At 47.1% G+C, this 27,829-nt stretch overlaps 2 protein-coding genes across 6 annotated transcripts in view; one reads left to right on the plus strand and one right to left on the minus strand.

The window, feature by feature from the left end:
* The window catches only part of SMG7 (SMG7, nonsense mediated mRNA decay factor), a 48,985-nt gene extending 35,273 nt beyond the window's left edge, over positions 1 to 13,712 (plus strand). For 2 of the 4 annotated variants that reach the window (XM_026853808.1, XM_026853809.1), the window contains exons 16-24: positions 1,960 to 2,104; positions 3,319 to 3,698; positions 4,423 to 4,788; positions 6,317 to 6,466; positions 8,600 to 8,680; positions 9,288 to 9,447; positions 10,657 to 10,827; positions 10,928 to 11,079; positions 11,582 to 13,712. In XM_026853808.1, the coding sequence (XP_026709609.1) occupies positions 1,960 to 2,104; positions 3,319 to 3,698; positions 4,423 to 4,788; positions 6,317 to 6,466; positions 8,600 to 8,680; positions 9,288 to 9,447; positions 10,657 to 10,827; positions 10,928 to 11,079; positions 11,582 to 11,695 (1,719 nt within the window). In that variant the 3' untranslated portion in view covers positions 11,696 to 13,712. The remainder of the gene's footprint in view (positions 1 to 1,959; positions 2,105 to 3,318; positions 3,699 to 4,422; positions 4,789 to 6,316; positions 6,467 to 8,599; positions 8,681 to 9,287; positions 9,448 to 10,656; positions 10,828 to 10,927; positions 11,080 to 11,581) is intronic. The other 2 variants (XM_026853810.1, XM_026853811.1) reach the window with 2 other exon arrangements.
* A 1,277-nt stretch (positions 13,713 to 14,989) lies between these two features.
* NCF2 (neutrophil cytosolic factor 2) lies at positions 14,990 to 25,898 on the minus strand. Of its 2 annotated transcripts, XM_026853812.1 has the most exons (15): positions 25,502 to 25,898; positions 24,927 to 25,009; positions 24,507 to 24,615; positions 24,159 to 24,293; positions 23,707 to 23,814; positions 22,668 to 22,727; positions 21,486 to 21,529; positions 21,141 to 21,282; positions 20,862 to 20,924; positions 20,405 to 20,483; positions 18,740 to 18,783; positions 17,849 to 18,000; positions 17,663 to 17,774; positions 17,261 to 17,426; positions 14,990 to 15,226 (listed from the first exon to the last, which is right to left on the minus strand). In XM_026853812.1, exons 1-15 carry the CDS (start codon positions 25,673 to 25,675, stop codon positions 15,129 to 15,131), a joined length of 1,569 nt encoding a protein of 522 aa, XP_026709613.1. In that variant the 5' UTR covers positions 25,676 to 25,898; the 3' UTR covers positions 14,990 to 15,128. The 2 variants fall into 2 exon arrangements, with proteins under 2 accessions (XP_026709613.1, XP_026709614.1); XM_026853813.1 differs by lacking the exon at positions 24,927 to 25,009 and having other exon boundaries at positions 25,502 to 25,605.
* Positions 25,899 to 27,829: the final 1,931 nt, after the last annotated feature.

Consider the following 27,829-nt stretch of genomic DNA (forward strand, 5'->3'; position numbering starts at 1 on the left):
AAACCAGTGTAGGTTTTGCACAGACTGGTGGTCTGTTAGTGCTCTGCTTTGGCCTTTCTTGATATTTCAGGATTTTATCTTCTCCTTGCCTTGTCTAAATGCTGCAAACATTTCAGCTTCTGCTTAGCAAAAATTTTAAAGTATGTTATATGAAAGTAATTAGTCCTGTTTTACAGATAAGACTTCCACACTGAGACAGAATCATGAAAGTGTGGCATATTTTGAAACTCTGCTCTTTAGAGAAAATAACATTAGGTGCCAAGGAAGGTTGCAGGCAGACTTGCTCAAGCTGTAAAGTACTCCTAAGAGGCTACTGTGATGAAATGCTGCTTCTCTCAAGCACCATGTAGGGATCTTCAAGACCACTGGGGGAGTAAATATTTGGTAGTATTGACATGTCTGAGTTGAGATCAAGTAGCAGCAGGGAAACAACTGAAATTTGTCTGTCTTAATCAGTGTTAGTTATTTAGATTTTAAGTTAACTATAAATCATGTCGGGTGGGGTGTTTTTTGGAAGCCACCTTTGGAAATGTGTTATAGCAGCTTTGAGTGTGACAGACTAGGGCTCATGTTTTGAAGTCCCATGGCAGGAAGAGTGCCTTTGAATTCTCCAGCACTGCTAAAAGAATGCATAGCTCTCAGTATGGGTTATAAAAACGTCTGGCTCATACTGGAGAAAAAAGGGGCAGCATGATATAAGCTGAATGTACAGAATGTGATGAAGGGCAAAGGTGGACAGTGACTAGATGCAGCATGAGCAGGGGCTTCATCATTAATAGTGCTTAGCATCAGCCAGAACCTTGAGGTGGAGTTCCCACCTGACTTTCTAGTGGAAGATCAAAAATACCCTTCAACCTCCCAGCCTTACAATCTACTTTTTAAATTAAACACAAAACCCAAACTGCACTCCCATAATTTTTAAATGGGGAAATTATAATTATTTGAAAGAACTTAAGAAAGCATTTGAATGCATCTACCCCTTTACTACTGTATTTTGGCAGAGAAGACCTGCCCTCTAACTCATTTCAACTCAGCAGCACTAAATGTTAAATAAACCCTACACAGTTTTGGTTTGTTTGCTTTGGATTTTTTTTTTATTTGGTCCCTGATAAAACCCTTTCTTTCAATCACCTTTGAGGCTTGGCGTAAGGTCTGCTCCTGGGCCCTTTCTGCATTGCCCAGGTTCCTTGCCTGCTGTCTTTTTCCTGCCTGCTCCATCTTGCATTCCAGGCAGTTCTGCTGAGCTGAACAGAAAGGGAAAATAGTCTTCCCCTCTGTCTTCCTCTCCAGGAAGACCCAGACTGCAGCAGACTCAGAATCAGGTAAACATTACATTACATTCTTCTCTCTGCCTTTAACTGGTGCAGCTCTTTCAACAGAACATAGTGCAGTTACACAGTAAAGTGAAAGAGGTTAAGCACTTCTGCTATTTTTCTTGTATGCTCTCAGTCAAAAGAATTTCATAGTATGCAGTAGTCACCATATGGGCTAGGCTGAAAGAGTTCCCTAGGAAGAACATGAGATAGTGTTTGTTTTTTAAGGTGCTGCAGGTAAGTAGCATGAGTTAGGTTGAAGCAGTGCCCTAGGAGAAGCATAATAGCATCTGTACTTTTAATTTTGTTTTTAAGGCACTGCAGGTGAGCAGCATGGTAAGTTCTTTGTATGGTCTGAGATTATTATGTCCACTTTGCACCCTTGCTAGCGAAGGAGCCTGTTGCAGTCTTCTGGGTAGATATCCTTAGAGTGCTTTTGGGAGGCAAGGAGTGCCTGAGGAGGGTAACCTGCCTGAGGTCAGTGAGGAGGGAACTGAGTTTCCTGTATTCCAAACCTCTCCCAATTACTTTAGGGAAAAGAAAATAATCTCTCAGACAATCTGGGAGTTCATTTTTTGGCTTGAGACATGATGTGACTAATCACAGCAAAAGTTACCTCATTTGGTCGGTTTTTCTTTTTCATTAGGTGAAATCCCAGACAGAGATGAGGAAGACTCCGGTGTCTGAAGCCAGGAAAACACCTGTAACTCAGACTCCAAGTCAGGCCAACAGTTCTCAGTTCATCCCCATTCATCATCCAGGAGCCTTCCCTCCCCTTCCTAGCCGGCCAGGTAATTTGTTTCATTCTTTTGACATGTGATTTACTGTTGACTGCAAAGCAAATCCTGTAATAGTGGTTGTTACAGCCTCTGAAGGTAGGAACTGTTTAATGAACATGCAGTCTCACATTGAGAATCTTACAAAGTAATAAAGAAGGGGCAAGGTCTGACATGAAATCTACCACCTTTCTTCTTGGTTAGTGAGTGTTAGATCAAGAAACTTCATAGTAGACTGTTTCTGTAGTTAGTCAAAACATGACAGAGTCTTTTGCTAGCTCAGGAGGAAGCATTCTCTGTGCAAAGGACTCCATTACAAAAGATCAGTCATGCTACTTTCTTCTTTAAAGCTCAGTTTCTTTTGTAGTGGTGCTCATGTTTCAAGCTGTAGTTTGTGTGGTCTTGTTTGCTGTTGCTGCTGTATTGCTGTTCCCATTTTGTTGTGGAGTTTCCTGTCATACCTTGCTGTCTACACTTGCTCACAAAATAGCTGGAAGCTGTATCTTCCCTGCAGCTGTTATGTGTAGTTGCTCTATATAAGACAGAAGGACATCTTCCCTGTCCCAAAGTCAGCTTAAAATCTGGCCTGAGACAGAGTTAAAGCTTGCCTTCCAAACCTGGCTTTTCAGTGTGAACTACAGGAAAGAAATTGATCTCGCAGATAGGAGGATTTGTTCACTTACTATCTGTTTCTATCTAAATTAATCCAGAGACTGGTGATCTTTTGGGAGGAAGCAGTAGACTTATCAATTGCTTCTGTCCATTGCTCCAGATGCAAATGTCCCTGAAAATGTGTGTGTTTGGTGAGGGAATTTTGAGGGTAGAGCATCAAAAACCCCAGAATGGCCAAGGAAAAATGTAGTGGACTTTAAGAAAAAAAAAAAAAAAAAAAAAAAAAAAAAAAAAAAAAAAAAAAAAAAGCAGGGAGATTGAGATGTGTGGTGGGGGGAAACATATGGCTTTCCCAGATACTGCCCTGGCTGACTGTTGTCAGTGCCTGGAATATGGCAAGAAAACTCAAGAACAAACTCTGAACCCCCCTGTGATCGCAGCCATGAACATGCAAAGGTGAGAAAGGACATTATAGTGCACATATGCGAACTGGTGTTTCCTGTCCTTATGGCCTAAATGAGCAAAACAGGAAGGAAGAAAAAAAACCCTATTATTTTCTGGAGGAAGATGTCTGCTCTGCCAGATTGTGATTAAAAGTGTGTTTTTGTCTTTTCCAGGGTTTCCACCTCCAACCTACGTTGTCCCCCCTCCTGTGGCTTTCTCCATGAGCACGGGGTACACCTTCCCAGGTGGTGTTTCTGTCCCAGGAACCTTTCTCCAGCCCACAGCTCACTCACCTGCAGGAAACCAGGTGCAAGGTGGGAAACAGTCCCACATTCCTTACAGCCAGCAACGGCCCTCTGGACCAGGGCCAATGACCCAGGGACCTCAGCAAACACCACCTCCTTCCCAGCAACCCCTTTCATCTTTACCAGCTCAGGCAACAGCACAGTCCACAAGCCAGTTACAGGTCCAAACTCTGGCCCAGCAACAGTCCCCTACGAAAGCTGTGCAGGGCCTGGGGAAGAGCCCACCACACCACTCTGGATTCCAGCAGGTAAATTTGACTGATGTGATGTGCGAAGTTTCATTTAAAAATAAATGGCATCATTCAAGACTTATGGTCCTGGCTTACCTTTTCAAAACTGTCATTAAAGACTTCCATGTGGAGTTTTGATCTGTGAGTTTCTGGGCAAATTTGAAAAAAGCTGAAGTTTGGTGGGTTCCATAACTTGAGAGGAAGGTATTTACCAGAATGGGAAAGCAGTCATATGTGTTGTATGTGTTTGTTTATACACAATTTATGAAGGTGACATTTCTGATTGGGTATTTGTCTTAAGCCCTTCTAGTTTTCTTACATAATAGGACTGAGTCTGAACCTTTACCTACGCACTCCTGTAGGCCAACTGGGTTGCATTGTCAGTTCCCTCACACCTCTTAGTTTTATGCTCATGTGGTGCTGGAGAAAATCTCCCTTTTGGCATGTCTGAACTCAGTGGTGACACCCTCTTGGTGTTCTGGGTAGCAAAATGCTGGCTCAGTACTAAAGGTGTTTATAAGGTATTGGATTAGAGGAAGGATTATACTCGAATGTTGGTGTAAAGCTTGACTAGAGAGTGTTAGATGCCTCAAGACTGCATTTTGGTGAATAACAAAGCAAATCAGAATGTTTGTGGACTGTCTATCACAAATGAGGCAGACTGACAGTTTGAATGGAGTTAGGCATTCAGTTAGCATTAATTGTTCCTACTTGCTGGGGAAATCATGTGTCTCTGCCTCAGTATTCGCAGACAGACTCATCAAAGCAGCTCTGGAACCCGCCTCAAGTCCAAGGCTCACTGGGGAAGATCATGCCCGTAAAGCAGTCCTATTACCTGCAGGCCCAGGACCCTCTAAAATTATTTGAACAGTCATTACAGCCCCCTGTGATGCAACAGCAACCTCTGGAGAAAAAAATGAAGCCTTTCCCGATGGAGCCATATAACCAGAACCCCTCAGAAGTCAAGGTGCCAGAATATTACTGGGACTCTTCCTATGGCATGACTGACAATAGAGTGATGGCACAGCAGCCTAACATGGACCGCAGGGGCAAACGGCAAGGAGTCTTCCGTCCAGAGCAGGATGCCATCTCCAGGATGTCCTTTGAGGTAAAGATCCATGCTACAAGTGGTGAAAATCAATGAGGCTCTGAGATTCCTGACAGTTCTGGGAGTTTCTGTGTTCAGGAATGCCCTGTAGCCCTAAGTAGGTCAATGTGAGCTTATTTAGTAGGGAGCTGGGTATCAGTAAATGGGATTCCAGCAAACAGTGATGAATTCTCCATTTTAGTTGGCTATGTGGGGGGTCTGGCTCTTGAAGATTTGGTTTCAAGTAGGTGTAAGTCTTGTTCAGTGTAGATGTGACATGGATCTCTGCACTGTGTGTGTCAGGTCAAGAAACATGGCAGCTGATAGTTTGGGGAAAAATTCTTGTCTGGCAACTGGTGGAAACATAAAAGTAATCCAAATAATTGCAGTTGCATTACTTACCCTTTAGATGAACTCTTAACACCCATATAGTATCTTGAATATGGTCAATGGCTGAGGCTGCAATAGTCAGATTGAGGCTGGAAATCAAGGATGGTAGGAGCAGTATTGTCTTGGATTACTTTTTTGTTTTTCCTGCAAATCCCACTGTGCAGTGAGGAAGCTGAACGATTTCCTTAGCTCTTGGTTACACTAGTGGAATACTGCTTCTGCTCATGCAGAAGCTTCATGTTGCTGTTTATAAAACCTGCAATCTTTGGTTTTTTTATTAACAGTCCTGGAGTTGTCTGTGAATGCTTTTGGTGGTGTTTATGAGGGAACTTAAACAGAGGCCTCTTTAAGCCTTTAGTCATGTGTACCTCTAGAATTGCACTCAGGGTTTTCAGAAGGTCAGCTGAGGTCACTTGGCTTATCTGTCAGTGAGAAACCTCAGACAATGTACAGGAGTCTACCTCTATCCTGATGTCAGGTTGTGGTTTTTAGATGGAGACAGGGTCGAAGCCTTGTTCTCATCCCTAAAAGGGAAACCTTGCCTTAGCACAAGCACAGCGTGATACAGACAGAGCTGTGCCGTGATGCTTCTGTTTCAAGTGTCTTAAAAGTAAAGATGTCGTTTGACCAGCATTTTGCAGGGTGTTTTTTGGCTAGTGGTCTGGTCAGCTGTACTTTGTTGTAGCAGCAGAAATAAGTCTTGAGGGATTTAAACTCCACAAATAGAGGAGGGAAGAAGATGCAAATGTAATTTTACTTGAAACTTAAATTGCTCACAGGTCAGCTGTAGAAGAATCATTGTAAGATTTTTGTGGGTTTTGTCCTTGAATGTGAAAACAGGTTCAGTATTTGGTGTGGATACAGTGGGAAGTACATGTTCCACTAATAAAAACTAGCTGCCCATCGTTCTGATGCTGTGGTGCTCCTCCCAGTATGCGTTAGGCCAAGTGGCTAGTTAATGTTTTCTGCTCAGCATTTTCTTTGTGTACCTCGACACACCTCTGCTGCACTGCTTTCTCACCTTGCACTTCTGCATGTTGCCTTCTGCCTTTTTCTTGCTATTTTCTGTTGTCCTGTTGTGGCTTAGCCTCTTCTCGCTGTCTCTTGCTGTTCCCCTTTCTGCCTTCTGTTGTCTCACTGTGCTCATTTCTGTCACTAGGACCCCAAGAGCTCCCCTCTGCTTCCTCCGGACCTGTTAAAGAGTCTGGCTGCCTTGGAGGAGGAGGAAGAGCTGATTTTCTCTAATCCTCCTGATCTTTACCCAGCTCTGCTGGGGCCTCTCGCCTCTCTTCCTGGACGAAGCCTCTTTGTATGTATTTGATGTAATACTGCTCCTTCTAACTCTTAACTGGCATCTCTTTGTTCTGTGAAATTACAAGAAATGTGAAATTCCTCTCTCCCTTATCCCTCCTGTCTACTTCCCTGCCTCACCCTTGAGCTAGTCTTCATGTGAGAGCTCAGACCAGCTGAAGGCCCACAGTATAGCTTTTGGGCTGAATCCAGGCCTGCTCATTTGTTCAAAATCAGAAAAAAAAAAAGTGGGTTTTTTGTAAGTACAGTCCACAGGAGAGATGTTGATGCATCATTTAATGTGCTTGCTCTTCTGCAGTTGTATGGACTTACTAATAAGGGCAAGGCAGAACACAGATACAACTGTGGGAAGTAATCAGAACAAGTGTGACTTATTACAATCTGCAAATAAAAATTCCATAAAGGCAGGGAGAAGCTGCCTTACTAAATTCAGAAGAGATTGTAAAATAGCAAGACAGTTTTGGAAGACATTTGCAAGCAACTGGCTAAATAATCAGTAACTGATAGTAATACAGTCATTTTTGACAGACAGATCTGACACCCCACCCCGCTACCCCCCAGTAATGTATTAAAGCCTTCCTAGTTCACTAGTTGGAGAGTGTTAGAGCTGCTGATTTTGTAATTTCCTCTGAAATTACAGTACACCTTTCTAGTATGGCTACAAGCATGTTCATTAAATACTACTATTTCAGATTAGTAGCAGTAACAAAGAAGAGTTATTTGCAACTCTACACAGAATCTCTTAAGTCTATTCCTCAGTTATTTTACATGCTATCCCAAGGAGCCAGTAACAAAACAGACATCCATTTCTGTCTCATTAGATACGTTTGCTAAGAAACTAATAGCTGCTTCTTCAGCAGCTTCCTTTGAAGCTCCTACTGTTGCTGTCTGCTGGCAAATGGAAGTTGTTCTCTGTGCAATCTGTGTGGATATGCAGAGTGTGACTTTTGTCTGCCTTCCAAAACGTGCTTTCAAAGTAATGAGTTGTCACTTTGAAAATCTAACAAGCTAGGAGCTTCTTGCCAAGAAAATGAGGCTGTTTGTCTTACCTTTGCTTTTACCATGTAAACCTTTTCCAGATATTGAGGCCATGTTAGAGAGGGATGCTAGTTCAGGTTTTTGTTGTTTGAACAATACATTTAAAGACATCTGACATGTTGAGCTGGTATAAGTGCAAGAGGGCTTTTATTTGGAACGTGACTACAGCTTTCATTTTGGATCACACACAATTTTACTTATGACTTCACTAATTCTATGACTTGGTGATCCCAATCTTAAATTTGTTGGTGTTCATTGTCCACCAGCCAAACTTGATAATTTTTCTTTGGTATTTGTATCAATAGTAACTGATCCTATTTCTTCCCTGAGTAGTCTTGTTTGAGACACTATTTTTCACTGCTTAATCATAGGTAAGGACTGAAGAGAAAGCTGAGAAATATTATACTGGAAATAACAGCTCTATGAGAGGGGGGGTGGTGTAGTTGATGGAAAAGGTCATGGTCCATAATATCTTAACATGGAACCCCAGGGGGCGTTTGGAACTTCTGTTTTAAACACTGGTTTGTTTTTTTTTTATTCCCCTCTACAATCATTTATAATGAAAATGAGAGTGTTCTAAATGAAACTTGGACTGTTTAACGCATAAAATCACAGCACTTGGCTGCTCGTGCTGTCTAAGAATGTCTGTACAGCAGGGATGCTCTCAAAACTCAGTAGCAACATTCAAGAGTAACCATGTTTGGAGGAGTTATCTGATCACTGGGAAGGATCCTGTCTCATTTGTACAAGGTTTTACACAACCATAGGGGTTTTTGTCAGGAATCTCCCCTCTAGATGTCTTAGAGCATTAACCCTTATGGTTTGAAAAGCTATTCTGGCAAAGTGGGGTTTGCCTGAGACTCTCAGCTGTTGTGATTGTTGACTTTTAGACAGTAATTACAGTTAGTAGGGAAACTACTGGTTTTCTGCATTTGTTAGTTTGCTTCCCCTGCGCTCCAAGGTGCTGGAGCTAAAATAGAAAGGAGGTTTCAGATGTGACCAGAACCACCTTGGCACTTTCTGATAGCATACTTCCCTCCTGCTCACTACACTGAACACTAAATGCTTTTTTTCCCTTTTTTGGTTTCTGAAGAAGTCCCTGCTGGAAAAACCATCAGAGTTGATGACTCAGTCATCATCTTTCCTGTCCCTCAGTGGCTTTTCTCTTAATCAGGTAAGTGAGGACCAGAATCTTGCAGCCCTTTGCTGTTTGAGCTTGCCATTAAACTAGGTAACATGGCAGAAATATGGGGATATCCTTGAGTTCAAACCAACAGAAAACCTGGAAGAAATCCATATGTGTGCCTAATTTCAGTCTGTGTCAGCAAGATTATCTTTGCCTTCATCAGTTGTCTTCCCAAATTCGTCCTAGCTATAGTTCTGCCGATGTACTATTGAATCTTGCTGGGCTAATGGGCCTCTTGCTCTTAGTAGAATTGTGGATTTAACTGAAAAGGTGCATCTCAAAGTGTTGTGGTGTGTAGGTTTTTATTTCCTGAGCAACAGATTACCCATTCTCTTCCAGAGAACTGAGCAGGGTTCAGTTTTTGTGAGCGCTGGGAATTTAAAGGTTTTTGTGAAGGCTTTGCAGTCCAGCCAGGAGAAATCTCCTGATTCAGAATGTGATGGACTTCAGGATAAATAAAATGCTCAAAGAGGAGGGGGCTTGGAAGTGAAAAAGGAGTTTGGAAAATATTTCAATCTGTAACTGTATCCTTTGTACAGTCTCGGGGTTTGAAATAAATCCAAAAACTAAACTCTTGTATTCATTTTTTTTGCAGGAAAGATACCCAAATAACAGCATGTTCAATGAGGTATATGGGAAAAATATGAATACCAGCACAAAAACAGAAGTCACCCCTTCAGTTGCCCATCAGGAGACTTCACTATATTCTCTCTTTGAAGGGACTCCATGGTCTCCATCCCTTCCAGCCAGCTCAGGTAATCCTGGTATAGTTTTTCTTGTGTCTAGTGATTTAAAAGGATTTGAGTTAATTCTGAATATACTTCAAGTTAAAGGTAACTGGAAATTTAAAAAAACCCCACCTGCTTGACAAGGTGTCTGAATGTTTCTGTTTATTTTCTCTTTATATAACCTCAGAAATATGAGAGGATTCTGTAATTAATGTGGTGTAAGAACCTGGATTTTAATTGAAGTAGTTGAGCAAGATGTTAAATCTTGAAATCTCGTTAATTTAGATTCCTGACAAGCATCTGGGAGTAGAGATGTAGATACTTGAAAGAGAAAGAAGCTATATGACTGAAAAGTGCAGAGAAAAATGACAGTGTGATTTTTCTTTTTTTTTTTTTTTTTTTTTTTATTATCCTCAAGGTATAAAACATAACTATTATGTCACGATTTTATTCTCACTAAAAATCCAGAAGAGCGTGAAGGGAGGAATTAGCTGATTCTAAGAAATGAGTGGATTTTAAATAACTTCTGCACTGGTTGAGATTTTTGGTTGCACTGAGACTTTTGTAACCAGCCAGAAATTGCCGCTGTGGGGGAAATGGAAGGAGCTGCAAAGTGCTTTTATTGTAGCAGGACTTAGAGCTCACATGGCTTCAGCTTTCTCTCCCTTTGCCTCAGCATTCAAGAGTGCATAGTCTCCTGCCACCCTGCTGTGCTGTGTTGTCTCAGGCATCGTGCTCCTGCCTGCAGACAGGCTTTTCCATGCTTGCTCTCCTCTTTTGCTCAGTAGTGGGTTCTGCTCTGAATTGCTTTAAGACTCATAGAAGTGTAAGCATTCACAGACTTGGGAGTTCAAGTTGTAAACTTGAAAACTCCTTAGGGTCTAATGTCTTTTTTAATTGGTTTGTCAAGCTTGGAGACAGATATTTTTTCTTAGTTTGAGAAGTTCTTCAAGAAGCATGGGGAAAGCTTGCTTTGGCTGGCCAGCCCTCTTGAGGTTTCCTGCTTTTTGGGTTTTCTGGTAAGCACATGTATGCATTAAACAGTCATTCTGTTCTCATTTTCACTCAGAACTTAGGAATTTGGACTACACTTCTATAATGGAGGGGATAAAAACTGACCTTCAGCATTGGAGAAAACTGGGTGATGGCAGAATTTGCACCAGCACTAAGAAATTCAAAATCAGGAGGCTCCTGCTGTTTCTGTTGACCTTTTTCCTCTTACCTTGTAATCACTAGATCATTCAACACCAGCCAGCCAGTCTCCTCACTCCTCCAACCCCAGCAGCTTGCCAAGCTCCCCTCCAACCCATAACCACAATTCTGTTCCCTTCTCCAACTTCGGACCTATCGGGACTCCAGACAGCAGAGACAGGAGAGTCGCAGACCGCTGGAAAACAGATAAGCCAGGCAAGTACTGGGTTCCAGGGTTGCGCGAAGCTGGCTGGTGGCGTTTGTTTCACAGTGGTTTTGCTATGTTCCTTTGAACTTGTCTTTCTCCCTGTTTTAGCAATGGGAGGGTTTGGTCTGGACTATCTCCCAGCAACATCATCATCTTCGGAGAGCAGCTGGCACCAGTCCAGCACTCCCAGTGGCACCTGGGCAGCCCAAGGCCCTCCTGCTATGGAGGACTCCTCAGCTGTGCTTATGGAGAGCCTGAAGGTATGTTTGACTGAAACTGCTCAGGAATGGGTGCTTGACTTAGGGGCCAGATGATCCAGTGATGGGCATTAGCCTGTTGCGAGCATTCAGTGTCAGAAACGGAAGGCTTTTCCTGCAGATTCACTTACGCAGGCAATGTGGGAGGTGTGACCAGTGCTGGAAGATGTTGCAGTTTTCCAGTTCTTGATGTTCTAGAATATTTTGTGGAACAAGACCAGGCTGGCAGAACTGGAAGAAATTATAACGTTTCCTTTGACAATCTAAAACTAGTAATTGTTAATGTGGGGTGAATTTTAATGGCAATGGGGATTCTGTTGGAGGAGAAGCTGCTTCCAGGGAGCTTCTCTTTAGAGCAGGCCTTCTTTGAAGTCTGGATGACTTATCATGAAAGTCAGAGACGAGTGATAAAGAGGAGGATATAGAAAACTGTCTCCGCTTTCTCATCTGTAAGAGGGGGACTGTCTAACACAAGGAGGTGCTAGTGTTGGCTGTTTGTTTTTAGTCCATCTGGTCCAGTTCCATGATGCACCCTGGACCCTCAGCCCTGGAGCAGCTGTTAATGCAGCAGAAGCAGAAGCAGCAACGCGGACAAGGCACCATGAACCCGCCGCATTGAGACAGAGGTGGCAACCCTTGCAAATGAAGGCTCCATAAACCATGGCATGTTGGGTTTGCAGGACTGGCCCACACAGTCCTGTGCAGGTGGCAGCCCTCTTTTCCGTTCCTTGCTGTCAGGAGGGCGTAAGTGCTCCACCAACCCACTGAGTGTGCACAAAACGTCTGCAGTGCAAGAAAACAACATCAGGAACTCTCCCATCCCTGGGCCCTCTGGAGGGAGAGAGGAACTGCTGTTTGTCTCACTCAGTAACCCGATATCACCGCCTCTCACCTTCTCCATTGTGCATGTCCCCAGCCACATGGGAAGTAAAAGCTGAGAATGAAGGGCAGATGGGAGAAGCCAATGAGAACTTCTCAATCCTTTTCCTCTCTTTGGGGAGATAAAATAGGAATCCATTAATGGTTGCTTTGCTGACTGAGAATGTAATTGAAATTACTCCTAAACGTCTTTATTACTGTCTCAGTAGTAAGATCACACTGAATTCTTCCATACACAGACGTGCTTCGTAGTCAGTGTGTAGCAATGAAAGCCCCAGTTGCTGCTCCGGTCAGAGGTGGTTGGTGACAAGGCGGGGCTCTGTCTGCTGGGCTAGCAAAGGAGTTTCATGAAGGAGAGTCTGGCACTTGACACCACTTCACCTTTCACCCAAAGGCTTTGGCCAGCCTGTGGGTGGGTTAGAGACTCCAGCATGAAATGCCTTCCTCGCAGTAGGTGTTTGAGCTATAATTGGTGATGTGGGGCATTGCAGCACTGCTGGATGAGCAAGTTAACTGCTATGGGGTTTTAAATTAATGTTTGATTCCTGTACATTTTACTGTAGCATAGTGGCTAGCCCCACAAAGGCCAGGCTAGTCTGTGCATTCACAGCCTGACTCATTTTAATAAGTAGGTAGAAAGCTCTCAATGGTTTTTGGTTTTTGGGTTGTTTTTTCTTTCTCCATCCTCCCATCTTCACTGGACACTAGTAGTTTCATTACCAATGTACAACATCTCGTAGACAATAATCAGGGGTCCAGCAGGGCTGGGTAAAGCTGACAGTCAGCCTGGACAGCGTGGAGTGTGCGCACTCCCACAGGCACACATCAGCTCTGCAGAAACCCGTCCCCCCATGCCCTCCCAGCTGCAGCCCCCAACTTTCAGTTCTAGAATTAAATTCAAAGCGCCTGTGGACACGTGTGTAGCACACACGTAAGAAAGCAAAGTGCTGTTCATAGATGAAAAGGTGCAGAAGGGAAAAGGAAAATGTTTTATTTGCTATTTATTTGGGGGAAGGAAGACTGGAAGCTTCGTTAAAGAAAAGGACAGCATTTTTAGGTTTCCAGGGAAGTTACGGAAACAATCTCAATGTCCATTTGCTGTGTTTAGCAGTAGGGGTTTGTGTGATGATTCAGTATCTCTGAGCTGGAGCTCAGCTGCAGAGCAAAGCACATACAGGAACTGAAGTGACACTGGATTCTGGGCAGCCCCAAAGAATACAAAAAGGGAAGATGGAGGAGACACAATACCCCTCCGGGGGTACAAGCAGCTCCCCCATGATCTCCACCTTGGCAACATCACTGTTCTTTGTTGCATTTTGAAGCTGTATTTCCTTTAAAAAGTCCAAAAAGTTAAGTTCTCACCCAGTGGTAATATGAACCAAACCCCTCTGTACTTCCCTGCAGCCCTTCCAGTTTGTGTATCGAGCTGTCCACCCAAGCAGCTGCGACATTCCAGTGTTTGAACTGTCACTGACTCTTGCACCCCAGACGAGCTAACCAGGTTCACCATCTCACTCCCGGCAGTGCCAGGGTCCCAGCCGCACCATTCCACTTGTGCATGAGCATCCAGCCTCGGGAATGCGGCCGACTCTCAGCTGGGACTCCCCTCCAGCCCTCAACGCCTGGGGGAGCGAGGGAAGGGGCCCCCAACAGAAACTGGTTTGTGTCGTAAGCTTTTTTTGTGTTTTTTGTCTGTCTGTGCAAGAACTGCAGCTGCTGAAATCAGCTTTGCCTTTAATTAAACCATGTTCTCTCCATCCAGGTCTCTGTGTAGCATTTATTTCCTGTGTAACTTGGCTGCAGGCTTTCAAAAATGTGTTATTTTTCTGGAGAAGTCAGAAGAAGGTTTGAAGACAATTTTTTTTCTGTTTGAAAGAGAACTAAATAAATCACAGAGATTCTGGCCTGGGCTCAGTGCAGATAATTGGATCGTGTTTGTGCTGACTGTGTGCAATTCATTTTACGTACCAAACCAAAAATTTGGGATGGGAGTAGCTTGCAAAGCTCTTCTTCAGTTGCAGACTGAACCTGGCAGAGCAGAAGCAGGGGCTGTTGGAGGACACAGATCCTTCTGCTGCTGACCTGCCTGCAGATTGAGATGCTGCCTGTTTGCAGCCAGTTTTTAAGCAGTGTGCTTCCAAATGTGTCAAAGCTACAGACAAGTTATGATTTTTAAATGACAGGTGTCTATTGTATCCAGGCAGCTCTTCAGAAGTTCCTTTAAAAATAAATGTGATTAGACCACTGGGACAATGGGGTTGTTCAGAACTTGCATGGTAGTATCCCAAGTGGGGAAACCACTGCCTGTAGCACCTTTGAAGCAGGGTGCTCCTAACGCTGTAGGTGGTTGGCTGTAGCTACAGTTCCCATGTTTTGAGGGCAGGGTAGATAATTTTAAAACACCAGAAGTACGAGCTGTCAGCAGCTGGAAAAAGTGACATACTGTGAAAGTAGTGCCAAAGGCAGGGGAGACAAACCTCTTGGGTAGGGAAGAGGGCATCAAAGTTTTTTTTATAGAGGGGACATCTTTGCTGCTGTATGACCTGCTGACATTCCAGGCACTGTCTTTCTAAGTTACTGTCTCTTTTGACTGCTGAGAAAAATCTTTGAGATATGGCTCCCACAGGTGAAGAAAATGTGTCTGCTTTTATTGGGGGAGGTGTTTAAAGTCACTGTGGTTTTGAAGTGAGTTAGCTGGAGCAGGGCAAGGTTGCACTGTGTCTCTTAAGGTTTTGGGGTTGGCAGTAGTGTTTTAAGAAAGCAAATGCTGTTTGGCCTTCCCTGGCCTGTAGCTTGGTGGACACCCATTCCTCTTCTGGATCTGTTGGTAGGGCTGTAAATGCAAGTGGCAGCACTGTCTCATGGGTTTTACCAGCTGCTGGCATGTCTGTATAAAAGCTTTAAGGCCAGGGCAGGTGAGACAAGGCAAGTCTCTTGGCAAGCACAGGTTTTAGGACTCAATATATTTGTACCAGGAAGACAATTAGCAACTTTCTAATAAGTACCTGTTTTAGAGAACAATGCAAAAGGTAAAATAAAAAATAAAGCTTTTAATATAAGTAGCAATAACATTTAAAGTTCATTTTCAGATGCAGTGATTAATGCAGAAACTTAATTGCAACAGTTGAATTCTTAGTTTCTTTCCACATCCATGACTTTAAGGTCTTCTGAAATCACATCTCTGGGTCTTTAGTGTTAGAATTTTGAACAAAAGCAGATGGGAAGATGCCTATCTTCCCATTGCACTGGCCTTCTAACCAGTCTTTGTTCACTGGAAGATAAAATCAACACAATCTTTGTTACTCTAGGGATATACAGGAACATTGTAACCTCCACAGGCTACAGACAGGCCCAAGATCACCATTCTGAGATTTTCTGCTGATAAACTTTTTAGCCATGCTAAAATGATAGAGGAATGTGGAGGAATGAAGTAGAGAGCAAAGTTGTAAGGTAAGAAAGAACATACTGCCAAACAAAGGTAGGAAAAATAGATCAAAATAAAGACCATGGGGCTTAGAAAGTATCTGGGATAGAAGACAGTGGAAACGGTGAGGGCAGGGGGCAGGGAAATGATCTGAGACCTTGAGCTATTCTCTTCCTAAAGTGTTTTCACCTGCTGTTCCATGTTCATATTAAAAAAAACAAAACAAACACACACAAAAAAACCCCCAAAAAACCCTAACCAAAACCTAAAAGCCTCTGCTACCCTGGGTTGAGTAAAGTTTAGGAGCTCTGAAAACTCTTCCTGTGGGGAACCAAATGAGGTGAGAACCAACTTTTAAATGAAAAATCTTTAGCTCAGCAGTGAAGGGTAGAGTATGATGGGGGGGTGGTCTGTCAATGTTGTATGGTGGAAAAACTCAACCATACAGTGATACAGGGGGTCTGTGATCGCTTGTGTACTGCTGCCAAAGCCTGCAGCTGGCACAAATTAGTGATAGAGCTATATATAGCAAAGTATCAGCATATTTTTGCCTTTAAATCTATTTCTGATGTCTTTATTTCACTCAGAGGCTCAGCTGAAGCAGGAAACGGATGCCCAGTACAGGGTCTGTATGTAATTCTTCACCTGATACAGGTTCACCGGCAGCTTTTTCAGAAGCACGGTAACTTTGTCCTCCCTTGTGTGTGTTCTGCACAGGCTTGAAAGGATCCAACTCAAAAGATCTTCTTGAAATTTAGTCTGTATTTAAGCCTTAATTCTCCTAGAAGCACTAAAGACTAATCCTGAAGAGGATTGAGGCTAGTGGAAGATTGTACCCTTAAAAAGAAAACCAGCCAGAAAAAGCTACCAGATGAGAGGAATGGGAGTAAGAGCATTCTCCCATGGTGGGGGGCAACAGCCAAAATGAGGCATCTCCTTCAAAAAATAAACTGCAGTTGGGAAGCTTAAACACACAGCTCAAGTGAAACTTTTCCCATCTTGAAAGTGTTTGGGGCGGGGGGTGGCAGAAACAGGGGCATGATGAAAATCGCAGAAACATGTATAACACTGAGGCTTGTGTAGGAAGCCCAGGGTAGGGCTGGAGGAGCTCTGCTGCTGCTCCAGCACAGGGCAGCTGCGATTGAAGAGGACACTTGCAGAAAGCAATCCTGCAGGCTCTAGGTCCTGCTCACCTTGCGGCTCCAGAGAGTTGGTGGACAAGCCAAAAACAGAGGCTAGAAACACCTCAGTAGGTTAGATTCACTGTTTTTTCTTTTGTACTTCATGGGGATGGAGCAAATTTGCTCCATGAATCTGGGAACTGGCAGCTCAGTGACACACCTCTTGGTGGAGCAAAGGAAAGCAACCCTTGTGTGTGTCCCTTAGGTTGTCATTTCCCCCAGCTTCCACCTGCCACCTCATGCAATCTCTGGGAGCTGCTTTTCTAACCTGTCTTGTAAGGTGTTTGCATTCAATGCAAGCTTTCTCAGAGTGCCCTGCAGCAGAAATCTGAGCAGCCCCTTTTCTGTTGAAAGGTGACAAACTGTAGCTTGCAGGAAAAGTTTGCTATCAGCGGAGGCTGCCCGAGCTAGGTTGTTGCTCTGCAGGTCCCCAGAATGAAACTGTTTTGGAGGACTGGAGGATTCAGGAAAAGAGATTGAAGTCCCTAGGGAAGCTTGTAGTCTCCATTGAAGAACTGCATCCAGTGTCTGACCAAATACCTGAAAGGTTTTGGGCTGACTGGCATGTGTGGGGAACCCACAACTTCCACTGAACCAAGCAGCAGCTGCTGCAGGCACTTGGCATTTCAAGTTCAGACCTGTGCTCTCACCAGAGCTGGGAGGTCCCTCCCCTCCCCTGTTGCGGAAGGAGCACAGTTACCTTGGGATAAAACAAGTATCACGTCTCCTGCTTGAAACTCCAGGTCTTCAGGTTGGGTGGCTTCATAACCATACTGTGCTACAACTTGGGTTAGTCCCATTTCCTCTGCTGTTGCCTCCTGCAATCCCTGTTCCTCGGGATTGCTGTCTAGTAAAAACCCCTCTCCCTAGGGCAGGAAATAAATTGGTAAGGACACCGTTTGGCTTCTTTTTCTTTGTTGCAGGGTAAGAGAGAGAAGGTCTGCTTCTCCTCTTCGCCTGCTCTTTGCTCCTCTGCCTTTCAAGAGGTTGCTGTGTTGCTTTGAAGCCTGCACTCACGCAAGGAAAGCCAAGGCAACATCTGCTGGGGTTCCTTGCTAGGAGTGGGCAGAAGAGGTGGCTGCTACCACCAGCTGTCACTGACCTCCATCATGTCACACCAGACTGTCAGACAGTTGTCCTTGCTCTGGCTCCAAGCTGCCTCCAGGTTCTCTGCGTTCAGAGTCACCAGCACTTGGCTCTCTGCAGGCTTGTACCTGGGTGTGCAGAGGGCACAGGGTAAGGGCTGGAGCCCTGAAAACATGGGCCCTAGCTCCCTGCAGCACCTCACCTCAGCTGCATGTGCTTGGGCTGAAGCTCTAGCTTCTTGCAAACCAGGTCCAGGAGCTCTGTGTAGGAGAGGCCTGGCTCGACTTGCAGGGCGATTGTGTATTTGTAATGCACCTTGAGGATGCAGGGGCTGGAGATGGCTGCTTTGGCCTCCTGCAGGTGGTAAACAGGATGTTAGAGCTTGTGTGACTTGGTGAGGGCAGAGAGAGGTACTGGGACATGGAAACGACACCTGAGTCACATCTGAGCTGGGGGGCAGTGGCTGGCTGCTGGGCAGGGAGATGTCTCTGCTAATGTGTGCAGCCTTCAGTGCTTCCCTCAGGGCAGGGCAGCAGCTGTGCTACCCAAGCTGGGCTGCCAGCCCTGGCCTTGTCCCTGGAGAACCCAGTGATAGATTAGGCACTTATCAACCAGCCTGTGGCTTTCAGGTGACCACAAAGTCGAGGTGTGTCCACACTTCAACCCCCTAATTTTTTTTGAGTTGAGATTGTTGTGCTTTCCCATCTTTATCCTCAATGTGACCTGATGTGGTGACCCTGCCCAGGAGCATATGCACCTTACAGCCAAGCTCTCCCCTATTTCTCCCTTCTTAAGTGCAGTGGGTCAACCACGATGAGTTGTACAGTGGCTCTGCTGATAGCCCTGGGTCCACTGGGGAGTGGGTCTGGAGACCACCTCCCAAAAAGCAATCCTAGTCACCTTGGTTGGGTCGTGGGGACCTGCTGGCCTCTAGCCCTGTTGTTATACTTTGGAGAAGCTCCTGAATGATGAAAACCTGAAACACTTCCAGGGCTGTGGTGTTTGCTGGGCATGCCAGCACCTTTCAATGTACAATAAATGCAGATTTGTGACACCAAGAGGAGCTTAGGGGTCAGCATTTGTGAGATGTTACCTTTGCTTCATCTTTCAGCTGCATCACAGTAACAGGAATGTAAGCTGTGGAGGAAGAAAGAGGTGGCTCAGTGAGTGGGACAGGGTAGGCATTGCTGCTCTGTGCCTAAATACACATTCAGACCTCCTGCAGCCCTTCTCCTCAACACCCATCATGATCTGCAGCAACACCAGCTGATCCTGGGGCCAGTGGTGGGCCCCTGAAGGGATGCAGCATCAGCTGCAATGGGCTTCATCTGTAAGATTTTAGATATAACCACTGAGCAGAGGTGCCTTCCCTCTTATAGGGATGGGAACTTTTGGGGTGGGATATCTTTCCTGTGTTGATTTAAAAAAAAAAAAAAAACAAAACCACAACACCAAAAAAGACACACCACAAAAACCAAACAAAATACGTGAGCTGCTGGTTTTAGTATCTTTGCTCTTCTCATCTCCCTAGGTCCACACTGAAAACTGGAGGCAGTCCCTGTTCTTCACCAGGGTGGTAAAGTTAAATTCAGACCCCTGGGATGGGTGATTTTATGCAGACAGATTTCTCCTGTGCTTTGTCAGTGTTTTGATATGACTGTGCTCATTACGGGAAGAGATAGAGCTACACCGTTATAGTCCCACTGGTAGATCAGTGATGCCTTTTGGTGCTATAAAGCTGCTCTTTGAGGTTGGTGAGTCCTTAAGCTTAACTCCTGTAAGTCCCAGCCATCTTCTCTATCAGGTTTACCACTGCCCTGCCTAGGAGGCCACTCTGCTTGGCCCACAAGCCCTGTTCTGCCATTAGTGGTCTTTTGGTCCACCTTTCCCCACCACCACCAAGCTCAGGCCCATGTCAGAGCAGGGCACTTGGCAACTGGTTGTCCACATACTCCTGTAGTTTTTTGACAGGTTGGCCAGCAACAGCCAGAATAAACTGCAGCATGTTAACACCCACAGGGCACAGTCTCTGCACACTGAGGCATTCTACCCCAAATGGGTTTTCCCTGCAACAGTGTGGAGCTCACAGCTCGGACGCAGGTTCCTACCTCTGAGCACCACGTGGTGTTTTTCTAGAGAGGGCAGCTCGCAATTCTTCTCCCTGCTCTTCGTTTCATGCACCTTCTCACACACTGTGACCACACGCTTCCCAGCTTTAAATAGCCATTTTGAGCTTCCCAGCAGCCTGAACCAAGTGCTGGGGGTGATATGGTGGCCCTGGTGCTACCCGCCCTGCCCCAGGTCTGCGACATGGGGTAGCACTGGCCAGGAATCCCCTTCCCAGGGCAACCACAGCTCCTTCCAACCAAAGCCCAGCTCACAGCAGCACTAAAACTAGCGCAGCCTGTAAGGGACCTTCTACTCCAGGACTTGGACAGGCTGGGCATTTGCCCCGTTCTACCCCCAGGCCCTCTTTCCCAGCAGTCACTGTGCCCATTAAGAGCACAGAAGGACTTGCTTTCCTTGGGAATCCACATGCTCTGTTTTGCTCCATCCCCAGCACTGCAGTAGCTGCTGTCTCTGCCTAGTGCTTTAATATCTCCCCATCCCTTGCAAAGGGGTCAAGGATGGAGGGGGAGATGAGCCCTATCCCTGGTCTCAAAACATGAGGACATGGCAGCAAGGAAACTGTCTCAAACCTGCTTCTGGGGGCTTTTCCCCTAAGGTACCCCAGTTCCCCCAGCTACCCCCCACTGACCTGGTGGTGACCGCCGTGGCTTCTCTGGAGCAGGAGAGCTGGGTGACTCTGGGATCTCGGCTTCAAGGGGGGTTTCTCTCTGTGCCAGATGGGAAGAAGGGAGTGCTGTCAATCCCACCCTTCCTATGGGAGCTGGAGCGCTGCCGCCTCGTGGAGTGCCCCCCCCAAACCCGCTGTGTTCCCGAGGTCTGTTTGGGGTCTTGAAGTGGGGAGGGATGACTTCGCTACCCCTTATTTCCCCGGCATTGCCAACCCCCTCTGGGGGTGCCAGCAACACAGCATCTGCCCTGATTTTGCAGGTGTCTGAGCTCATGTTACGGTGACCATGAGCCAGAAGAACCAATGAGGGGGAGAGAGTTGCAGGTACGGTTCCTGCTGGAAGGCCCAGAACAGGTAGTCGGTAAATGTGTGGGGATCTGCCCTCCCTAGGACCCCATCTCCTCCTGGGCCTCCTCACCTGGATATGCAGCTTGTTCTGGAGCTCCACGGGCTCCAGGTAGTTGCAGGGCACGATCCCTTTCTGTGGGGGAAGGAGACGTGAGTGGGGATTGCTTGGCAAGGAGGCAACCCACCACTGAAGGACACAACAGAGCTTGTCTTTGCCCTACCCTGAATCCAGGAGAGTCCCTGAAGCCTGAAGGTTAGTTGCTGCAAGTTGGATGGATTTCACTGACCTGCAAGTCCTCTGCAGAACCTCACAGCATCTGCCCCCTCCCGCCAAGCACACCACTGGTACCTTTCCGTTGAACATCACTGTTGCCCAGTTGTCCTTCTCTTTCCTCAGGACAAAGACAATGTTTCCTGGCAGGACCTGCAGCTCCTCGGCAGTCTCGGGGACAAACTCATACAGGACACGATGCGGCTGCCCTTTGAGGGCGCTGGGTGCAGGAGCAGCAGATGGGTCAGGAAGTTGTTTTTCTTTGTAGGGGGAACCCAGACTTCTGCCTCCTCGTTTCTATGATCCATACTCCATCCCCCCTGAGTTTTGGGTGCCAGCTGGATGCTCAGCTGTGATGGTGCGGGATGGGGTTGGACATGGGTGAATGGGTTAGCAGCATTATCCATCCTTCATCCAACTTACCTGAGGATTTCTGGGGTCTTGGGCCTGGGTGGAGGACCAGAGGCCTGCCAACGAGATGCCAGAAGGATAATTATCAGTAATCCGGAGGATCTGGGTTTTATAGAAATGCCCTGCAGCCTTCTACCATGACTACCATCACCCCTGCATGGTTCCTTCCTTCGTGTGCTGATGTCAGGTCAGATGATTTGAACCTAAAGGTTTTCAGCTCTCTGCTACCCTGATGTGTAAAGCCATGAGTCTTAAGTGCCATGAGGAATATCACTGCCTTTGCTCCTTCTGAGGAGCAGTTTCCAAATTATTCCAGCTGTGCTGGGTTTTCAGAGGCACAATCCTGTTTTCATTTGTGATTTTGGTTTCAGCTCACAGAGGGCTGAGGTCAGGGTTTTGAGATCAGGTGGTTTAAACTAAGTTGTGTGTCCCTGTATCTTCCCATTACTGTGCTTATAAAATCTCCTGCTGCTGTCATCATGCTTTATGGTCTCTCCTGCCTAAGTAATTTGTCATCTCTAGTGGATTTTATCAATCCTCTGAAGAAACTCCTTGAAATAGGTCTGACTCCTGTAGTGAGGTGACAACACTTGGCTGCATTCAGAATAGTGTATTTTATGTCACGTAACGGTGCTGTAGGCCGCAGTGGCTGCACCTCCCCGTATCCTCTCAAAGCTTCTGTAAAAACTCTCGGGTGCCTTTAGAGATGGAAAGATGCTGCTACATCATCAGGAAAATGTCACAGAAGATGCAAAGGGTTTGGGGAACTGTGAGGAAGATGGAGAATGAAAGCAGAACTGCTCTTGGTTCTTGACTCAAGCTTAGACAGTTGAACCCTAATGAATCTGGCAGGGAGGGTCTGAGACATCTCCCTGCCAACAGCCGTGACGCTGCAGCAACAGCAGGGGCAGAGGATGTGCCCTCAGGCTACAACTTCCCCATTCAGAGAACCAGCTGAACCTCAACGACAGACAGAGGTGGGTTTGGGCTGCCCTTTCTGATGATGGAGAGAGCAGCTGAGATGTGGGGGCAGCATCTGCCTCCTCCCTGCGGCAGTAGCGGGACGTTCATGGTGGTGATGCTGCTGTTTGCTACCCATTGTGAGCCAGAGCCCTTGACAAGCTGCAGGATGATACCCATCCCCATGTCCTCCCAAGCTTCTGCCAAGGATGCTCTTCACCGGTGGTGCCTTACCTGTGGCTGGAGTGGAGCAAATCCTGAAAAATCATCCTTGTCCACTACGGATGCCACCACCTAGAGCCAAAGACAGACAGGTAGTGACTTGGTGCTTGAAGACCTCTCTTAGACCTCTGATGTCCACCTTCTTTCTTTGCTGTTGGCCAAGCCAAGTTCCTCACAATGCTTCAGGTTTAAGAGGGGCTGTGATATCAGGCTAAGCATCTTTGGCTGAGTGCTTCTGGCACCAAAACTCACCTCTCAGCTGTGGTAAATTCTCAACTTTTAGCCTCACTGTTACTGTGGTTAGAGTCATTACAATCTAAACGTTTATGTTTTAATCACAAATGTTGAAGGGAGCCAAAGTGTCCAACTCAAGCCCTTACCTACTGTAGGTGACTTTAAACATAATTTAGGAAGTTCATAAACATTTGTGTGCAGGTTCCCCTGATGCCCAAGGAACTGCTTGGCTCTTGGTCATCCCATTCCCCAGTGCCTGAATAGCCAGTGGTTCCCTTTCTGGAGGAGTGTTGCCTCCCACGACCTGAGCCCAAAGGCGACATCCCAGTGACTGGATTTTGCACACTCATGGGAGAAAAGTTTGCTCTCTTGTCTGAGCTGAAAAGCCTCCTTCAAATGGAACAGGAGAGAGACTGGAAGTTGTTTGTGGGTGTTGTGTTAAATAGTTTCTTCCCTGCCCACCCCCCGCCCTCCCCCCAAAAAATCTTGGCTTGGGTTGAAGCTCCAGTGGGACCTTTCTGGCTCATTGCTGACTCACTGTCCCTCATAACTTGCTAAGGAGAGAAACTGAAAATAGGTCATGCTTTCCAGAAACATGCTTTTGGTTCCTCTATTCCTGCAGAGTCCCTGTTCCCCAGGAGACCCCCTATGTGCCATCCCTCCTTCCACGCCTGAGGGGATCCCTGATATATAGCTCCATATATTGGGCTGCCCACCAGGCAGCAGAGAGCAGCTCAGAGAGTGGGTGAGACCACGGTCAGCAGCTCTCCTCCAACCCAAAGGCTTGGCCCAAATAAATAAGTTAATTCTTCCTTACCATAGCCTTTCCCAGGTAGTCCTTCTTCTCCAGCTGAGCCACTTGCTTTTCATTTGGTCTAAACAGCTTCCCTGCAGGAATGGCCACCAGTTCGCAGAGCTTCTGCTTCTGTAGCACAGAGAAGCCACGGCACTCTTCAGAGGTGAGGGGAGGGACTGCTTAATGTCCCCTTCCTTCTACCTCTGGGGTTAAGGTCTCACTCCACAAAGTCACAACACCACCGTGACAGCCCAACCCCAGTCCTGACATGGTCTTCCCATCCCTGCCTCCCCAGTGACGCCAAGCTCTTCCCACCAAGTCATGTCTCACTACGACACCCACATTTTGCTCAGCTTGCTGCGCTTTTCTCCTGCTCTGCTAAAGCCATAGCTAAAATTTGGTTTCTCTGTCACTGGGATCCCTCCTCCCTGCTGTGAGCAAACACGGCGGCTGTAAATCCTGCTCCTCCTTACCAGGATGGCTTGCATCGCCCTGTCGATCTTGTTGTGCTGGGACTCACTCTTCAGGCTCATGGCCAGTGTCAGGTGCTCTTCAGCTTTCTTCCAGTCCTCCAGCGTGGCGTACACCAGTGCGATGTTGTAGAGTATCTGCCGGAGGGGTGGGAGCAAGGAAATGAGATCTTAGAGCAGCCGAACTGTTGCCAGGAGGGCAGGAAAGGAGAGGACAACATGGTGGTGGCAATGTACCAGCTCACTTGATTCTTTGAGAAGCACAAAGAGATGTTGGCTGTTTTCTCCTTAGATTTATTGAGCTGGTGAATAGACCTTTGGGATCAAGACTGCTGGTCAGGTCTTTCTCACCTCACAAGCAAAGAGCCTGTACCGCAACCCCAAGATCTTGTAGTCAATGAGCTGGTTGCCTCGCAGCTGGGCCAGCGCCTCTTTGAAATCCTCAATGGCCTTTTCATGGCTGTGGAGCAGAGGACAAGGGTGTCACCACCTCGTGGTGGCAATCTGCCTGCCTCTAATTCTTTACTTAAACATGTGTGAGTTTAGTTGGGTCTTTCCTATTTCCTTGTAGTGTTTTCAAACCCCCCAGGGGGAGAGGTGCTCCAAGGCTAGTGTTAATCCTAGGGCAGCGCAGCTGATGAACAGGAGCCTGTTTTACCTCGAGGGGTTGCAGTTTGGCCCCTGGGGTACCAACCTGCCTGGGGCCATCCTCAGCCAAAGGCTGGCATCTCCACAAGTGGCAAAAATGACACTTTAAACCCTTCCACTCACTTCTGTTTCCGGTAAAACACCGTCCCCCGCTGGAAATAAGCCACTGCTAGGTGCTTGTCACAGCTGATGCTCCGGGTGAATGCCTGCTTGGAGGTAGGAGTGGGGCAAAAAGAGGATAAAAAGAGAAGACCTTTAAAAAACTGAGGGTGTAGAGCAGTTGTAGCTGTCCTGCTTTAGCCAAGTGGGACTTTGTGGGCTGTATCTCCTTGCAGTGCTGGGCACTGGGTGTTGGAGCCTGTACCGGGCTTCTAATTTTTATGGAGCTGGAAGCAGCTGCCACAGCTCACTTGGCAGCTTAGTGCCTCTGCAGTCACCTCTGGGAGAGAGGAAGGGTGAGCAGCAAACCATGCACCTCTTCTGCTGCTCCACCTCTGATTTGCCGGGAAAACAGCTTCAGCAGGCAGAGCCCAGGGCTGTCACACTTCATCCCAGCTTTAAAAGGCCCTGAAACCCTTCCCTGAGTCAGATCGTGGCCCTTAATTCCTCCCTTTCCCACCGTGTCCCTCTGTCTGGCAGGTCTGCGTGCAAACTTGCCGGTGCGAGCAGGAGTAGCGACCGTAAGGGCTGCACCTTACCTGCTCCGCCTCGGCCAGCTTCCCCAGGACAAGGTGGATGCAGCCAATGTTAAAGCAGATTTTGGCAGGGGGGTTCTGGACGGCCGTGAAGGCATCCAGGGCTGCCTTCCACTCCTTCCCATCCGCCGCGCACACCCCTTCTTGCCACAGCCGGATCGTCTCCACGAGGGACATGGCGCAGTGGGAGCGAGATGTGGGGTCCCCGGCCAAGTCCTGGGTTGGCTCCTCTCCTCGTCCTTCCTTGCAGAGCTGCTCAGCCTCTCTCCAGCTCCTTTCTGCCTGTACTTCTGCCTTCCCCGCTGCCTGTGTCGCAAACCTGGCAGGAAGTGGCCTCACTCACATCAGTGAAACACAGCCCGGGATGGGGAAGTGAGGCAGAGGCTGCTGCTGCAGCGGGTTTCCATGCTGCGCTGACACTGGTTGCACACCAGGTCTTCTCTGGCAGCTGCTTCTCACCTCTTTGGGTTCTGCTTCTCTGAGTTTTTCTCGAAAAGCTATGGATTTTGTTGGCCGGGTGGTTGATCAGGTCAAATTCAGGGCTGCAAAGCCACAGAACAAGAGCTGAGCCCCTTGTGCCCTCCAAAGTGTGGTCTTCAATGAAGGTAGCTGCTAAATGCTTCCTGCAGGCACCGGGGAAGGCGAAGTACGGCCCAAGGCACAGCCTGGGAAACCCTCTGTCCTGCCCGTCCCCTGCTGCGCTGCCCCAGTGAGGAGCTCCACTGCTGGGGGTGTGCAGAGCTGCCCAAGGATGGGGTTTTGGGGGGCAGCGGCCGTGTCGTGCTGAACTCAAGCAACGCTGGTAACTGATGCTCAGCCCAACATCATTTCTGTTGGGGTGTTTTATAGCCAGCAGAGCATAACCGGGGTCTGGAACGCTGCTGGGTGGACAGGGGGACACTGGGCACGTGGCAGCCACAGAGGCAGTAACGGCAGGGGTCTGACCTGCTGACTCAGAAGGTTTGGAGCTGGGTGCGCCACACGTGGTTTCTAAGTAGTTTTGGAAGTACTTTGCCTCTGCCTCATCTACCAGTGATGCGATGTGTGTTTTGTAAGGGCTTAAAATCTGTCAGGAAGACTTGGCCCTCATGTGTTTACTCACACTTCCGTGGCAGATTACATAATGCCCACAACAGGAGGGAGGCTGCGGAGGAGGCTTTTGTTTGTCTTCTGCTCGGGAAGAAACCCAAGCTGCTGCAAAGCAAGGACTTGATTTTCAGCCAAAAGTAGGACTGAGCACATCCCTGAACCTATGGGCCTCTTTGGTTCTCAAGTGTGCCCTTGGCATCCCCTTGCACCCAGCCAGCTCCAGAGGGCTTCCTACGGGAGTGTGGGGGAGACCCTCTGACCTCCAGAAAAGCAGAGGGAAATGCAACCAGCCAAAGCAATGCTGGAGGTGGGAAGTAGCAATAACAACATGGCAAGCATGAAAACACACCTCTGATAGGCTTTTTCTCATTCCTTTGAGGAACGGAAAACCCTGTCATGTTGGAAATGGTTCACCTCGTGGTAGGGATCATTTTCCGCTCATTTACTTATCTGCATTGGCGCAATGGTAGGGTGAGGTTGATCCCAAACTGGTAGAAGGGGAGCTGGAGGAGGATGTGAGATCATTCTTGTGACAAGTGCTGCATTTTTTTTTGTGTGTTTCACAGAAAGATGGGATCTGACAGGTGCAAGCACAGCAAATGCTCAGAGCAGCTACCCCTCTGCTTGGCTATTTTTAAGGTAATATTCAAGGAATTTCAAAGGTGCGAGGAAAACACCCCTCCTAGTAAGAGTGTGTCTCTTGTTCCCCTTTCTCTTACCAAGACGATTTAGTAGACAAACCTGTTTCTTCTACGATAACATCCAAGAGGAAGTGAGTAACAGAGATGGTGGCACCTCCTGTGGGAGATTCTTGGAATCCAGCACAAATGCAGATCACCAAGAGACAGGTAAGAAAGAAGTAGAAATGCCCCAAATCCAGCTAAGGTGCAGGAGTCACTTTTAAGTTTGTTCAGCAGCAGTATGCAAGAGTTTGTCGATATTGCTGGGGAGAAGAGACCCCCCCCCCAAAAGACTGATCTGGTCACTAGAAAACATTACACGAGGAAAGACCGAGAGGCTTGATCTTGTTTGGGAGGAGGAGATCTATAACCCAGGAGAAACAGAGGAGACTGAACGTGTCCAGCTCCTGCCCTGGAGGGCAGGTCTGAGTGCTCCCCCGGCACAGGACCCAAGTTTTCATCTCACACCCTCAACGGTGGCGGGGAGCGAGGCCAGAGCCCGTGGTGCCTCTTTAGCCAAGCGATGTATGACTCGGAGCCCAGGGCTTGGCAGGGCTGCTGC

Source organism: Athene cunicularia (assembly GCF_003259725.1).
Source record: "Athene cunicularia isolate RWA chromosome 8 unlocalized genomic scaffold, athCun1 chr8_part1, whole genome shotgun sequence".
Lineage (NCBI taxonomy): Eukaryota > Metazoa > Chordata > Aves > Strigiformes > Strigidae > Athene > Athene cunicularia.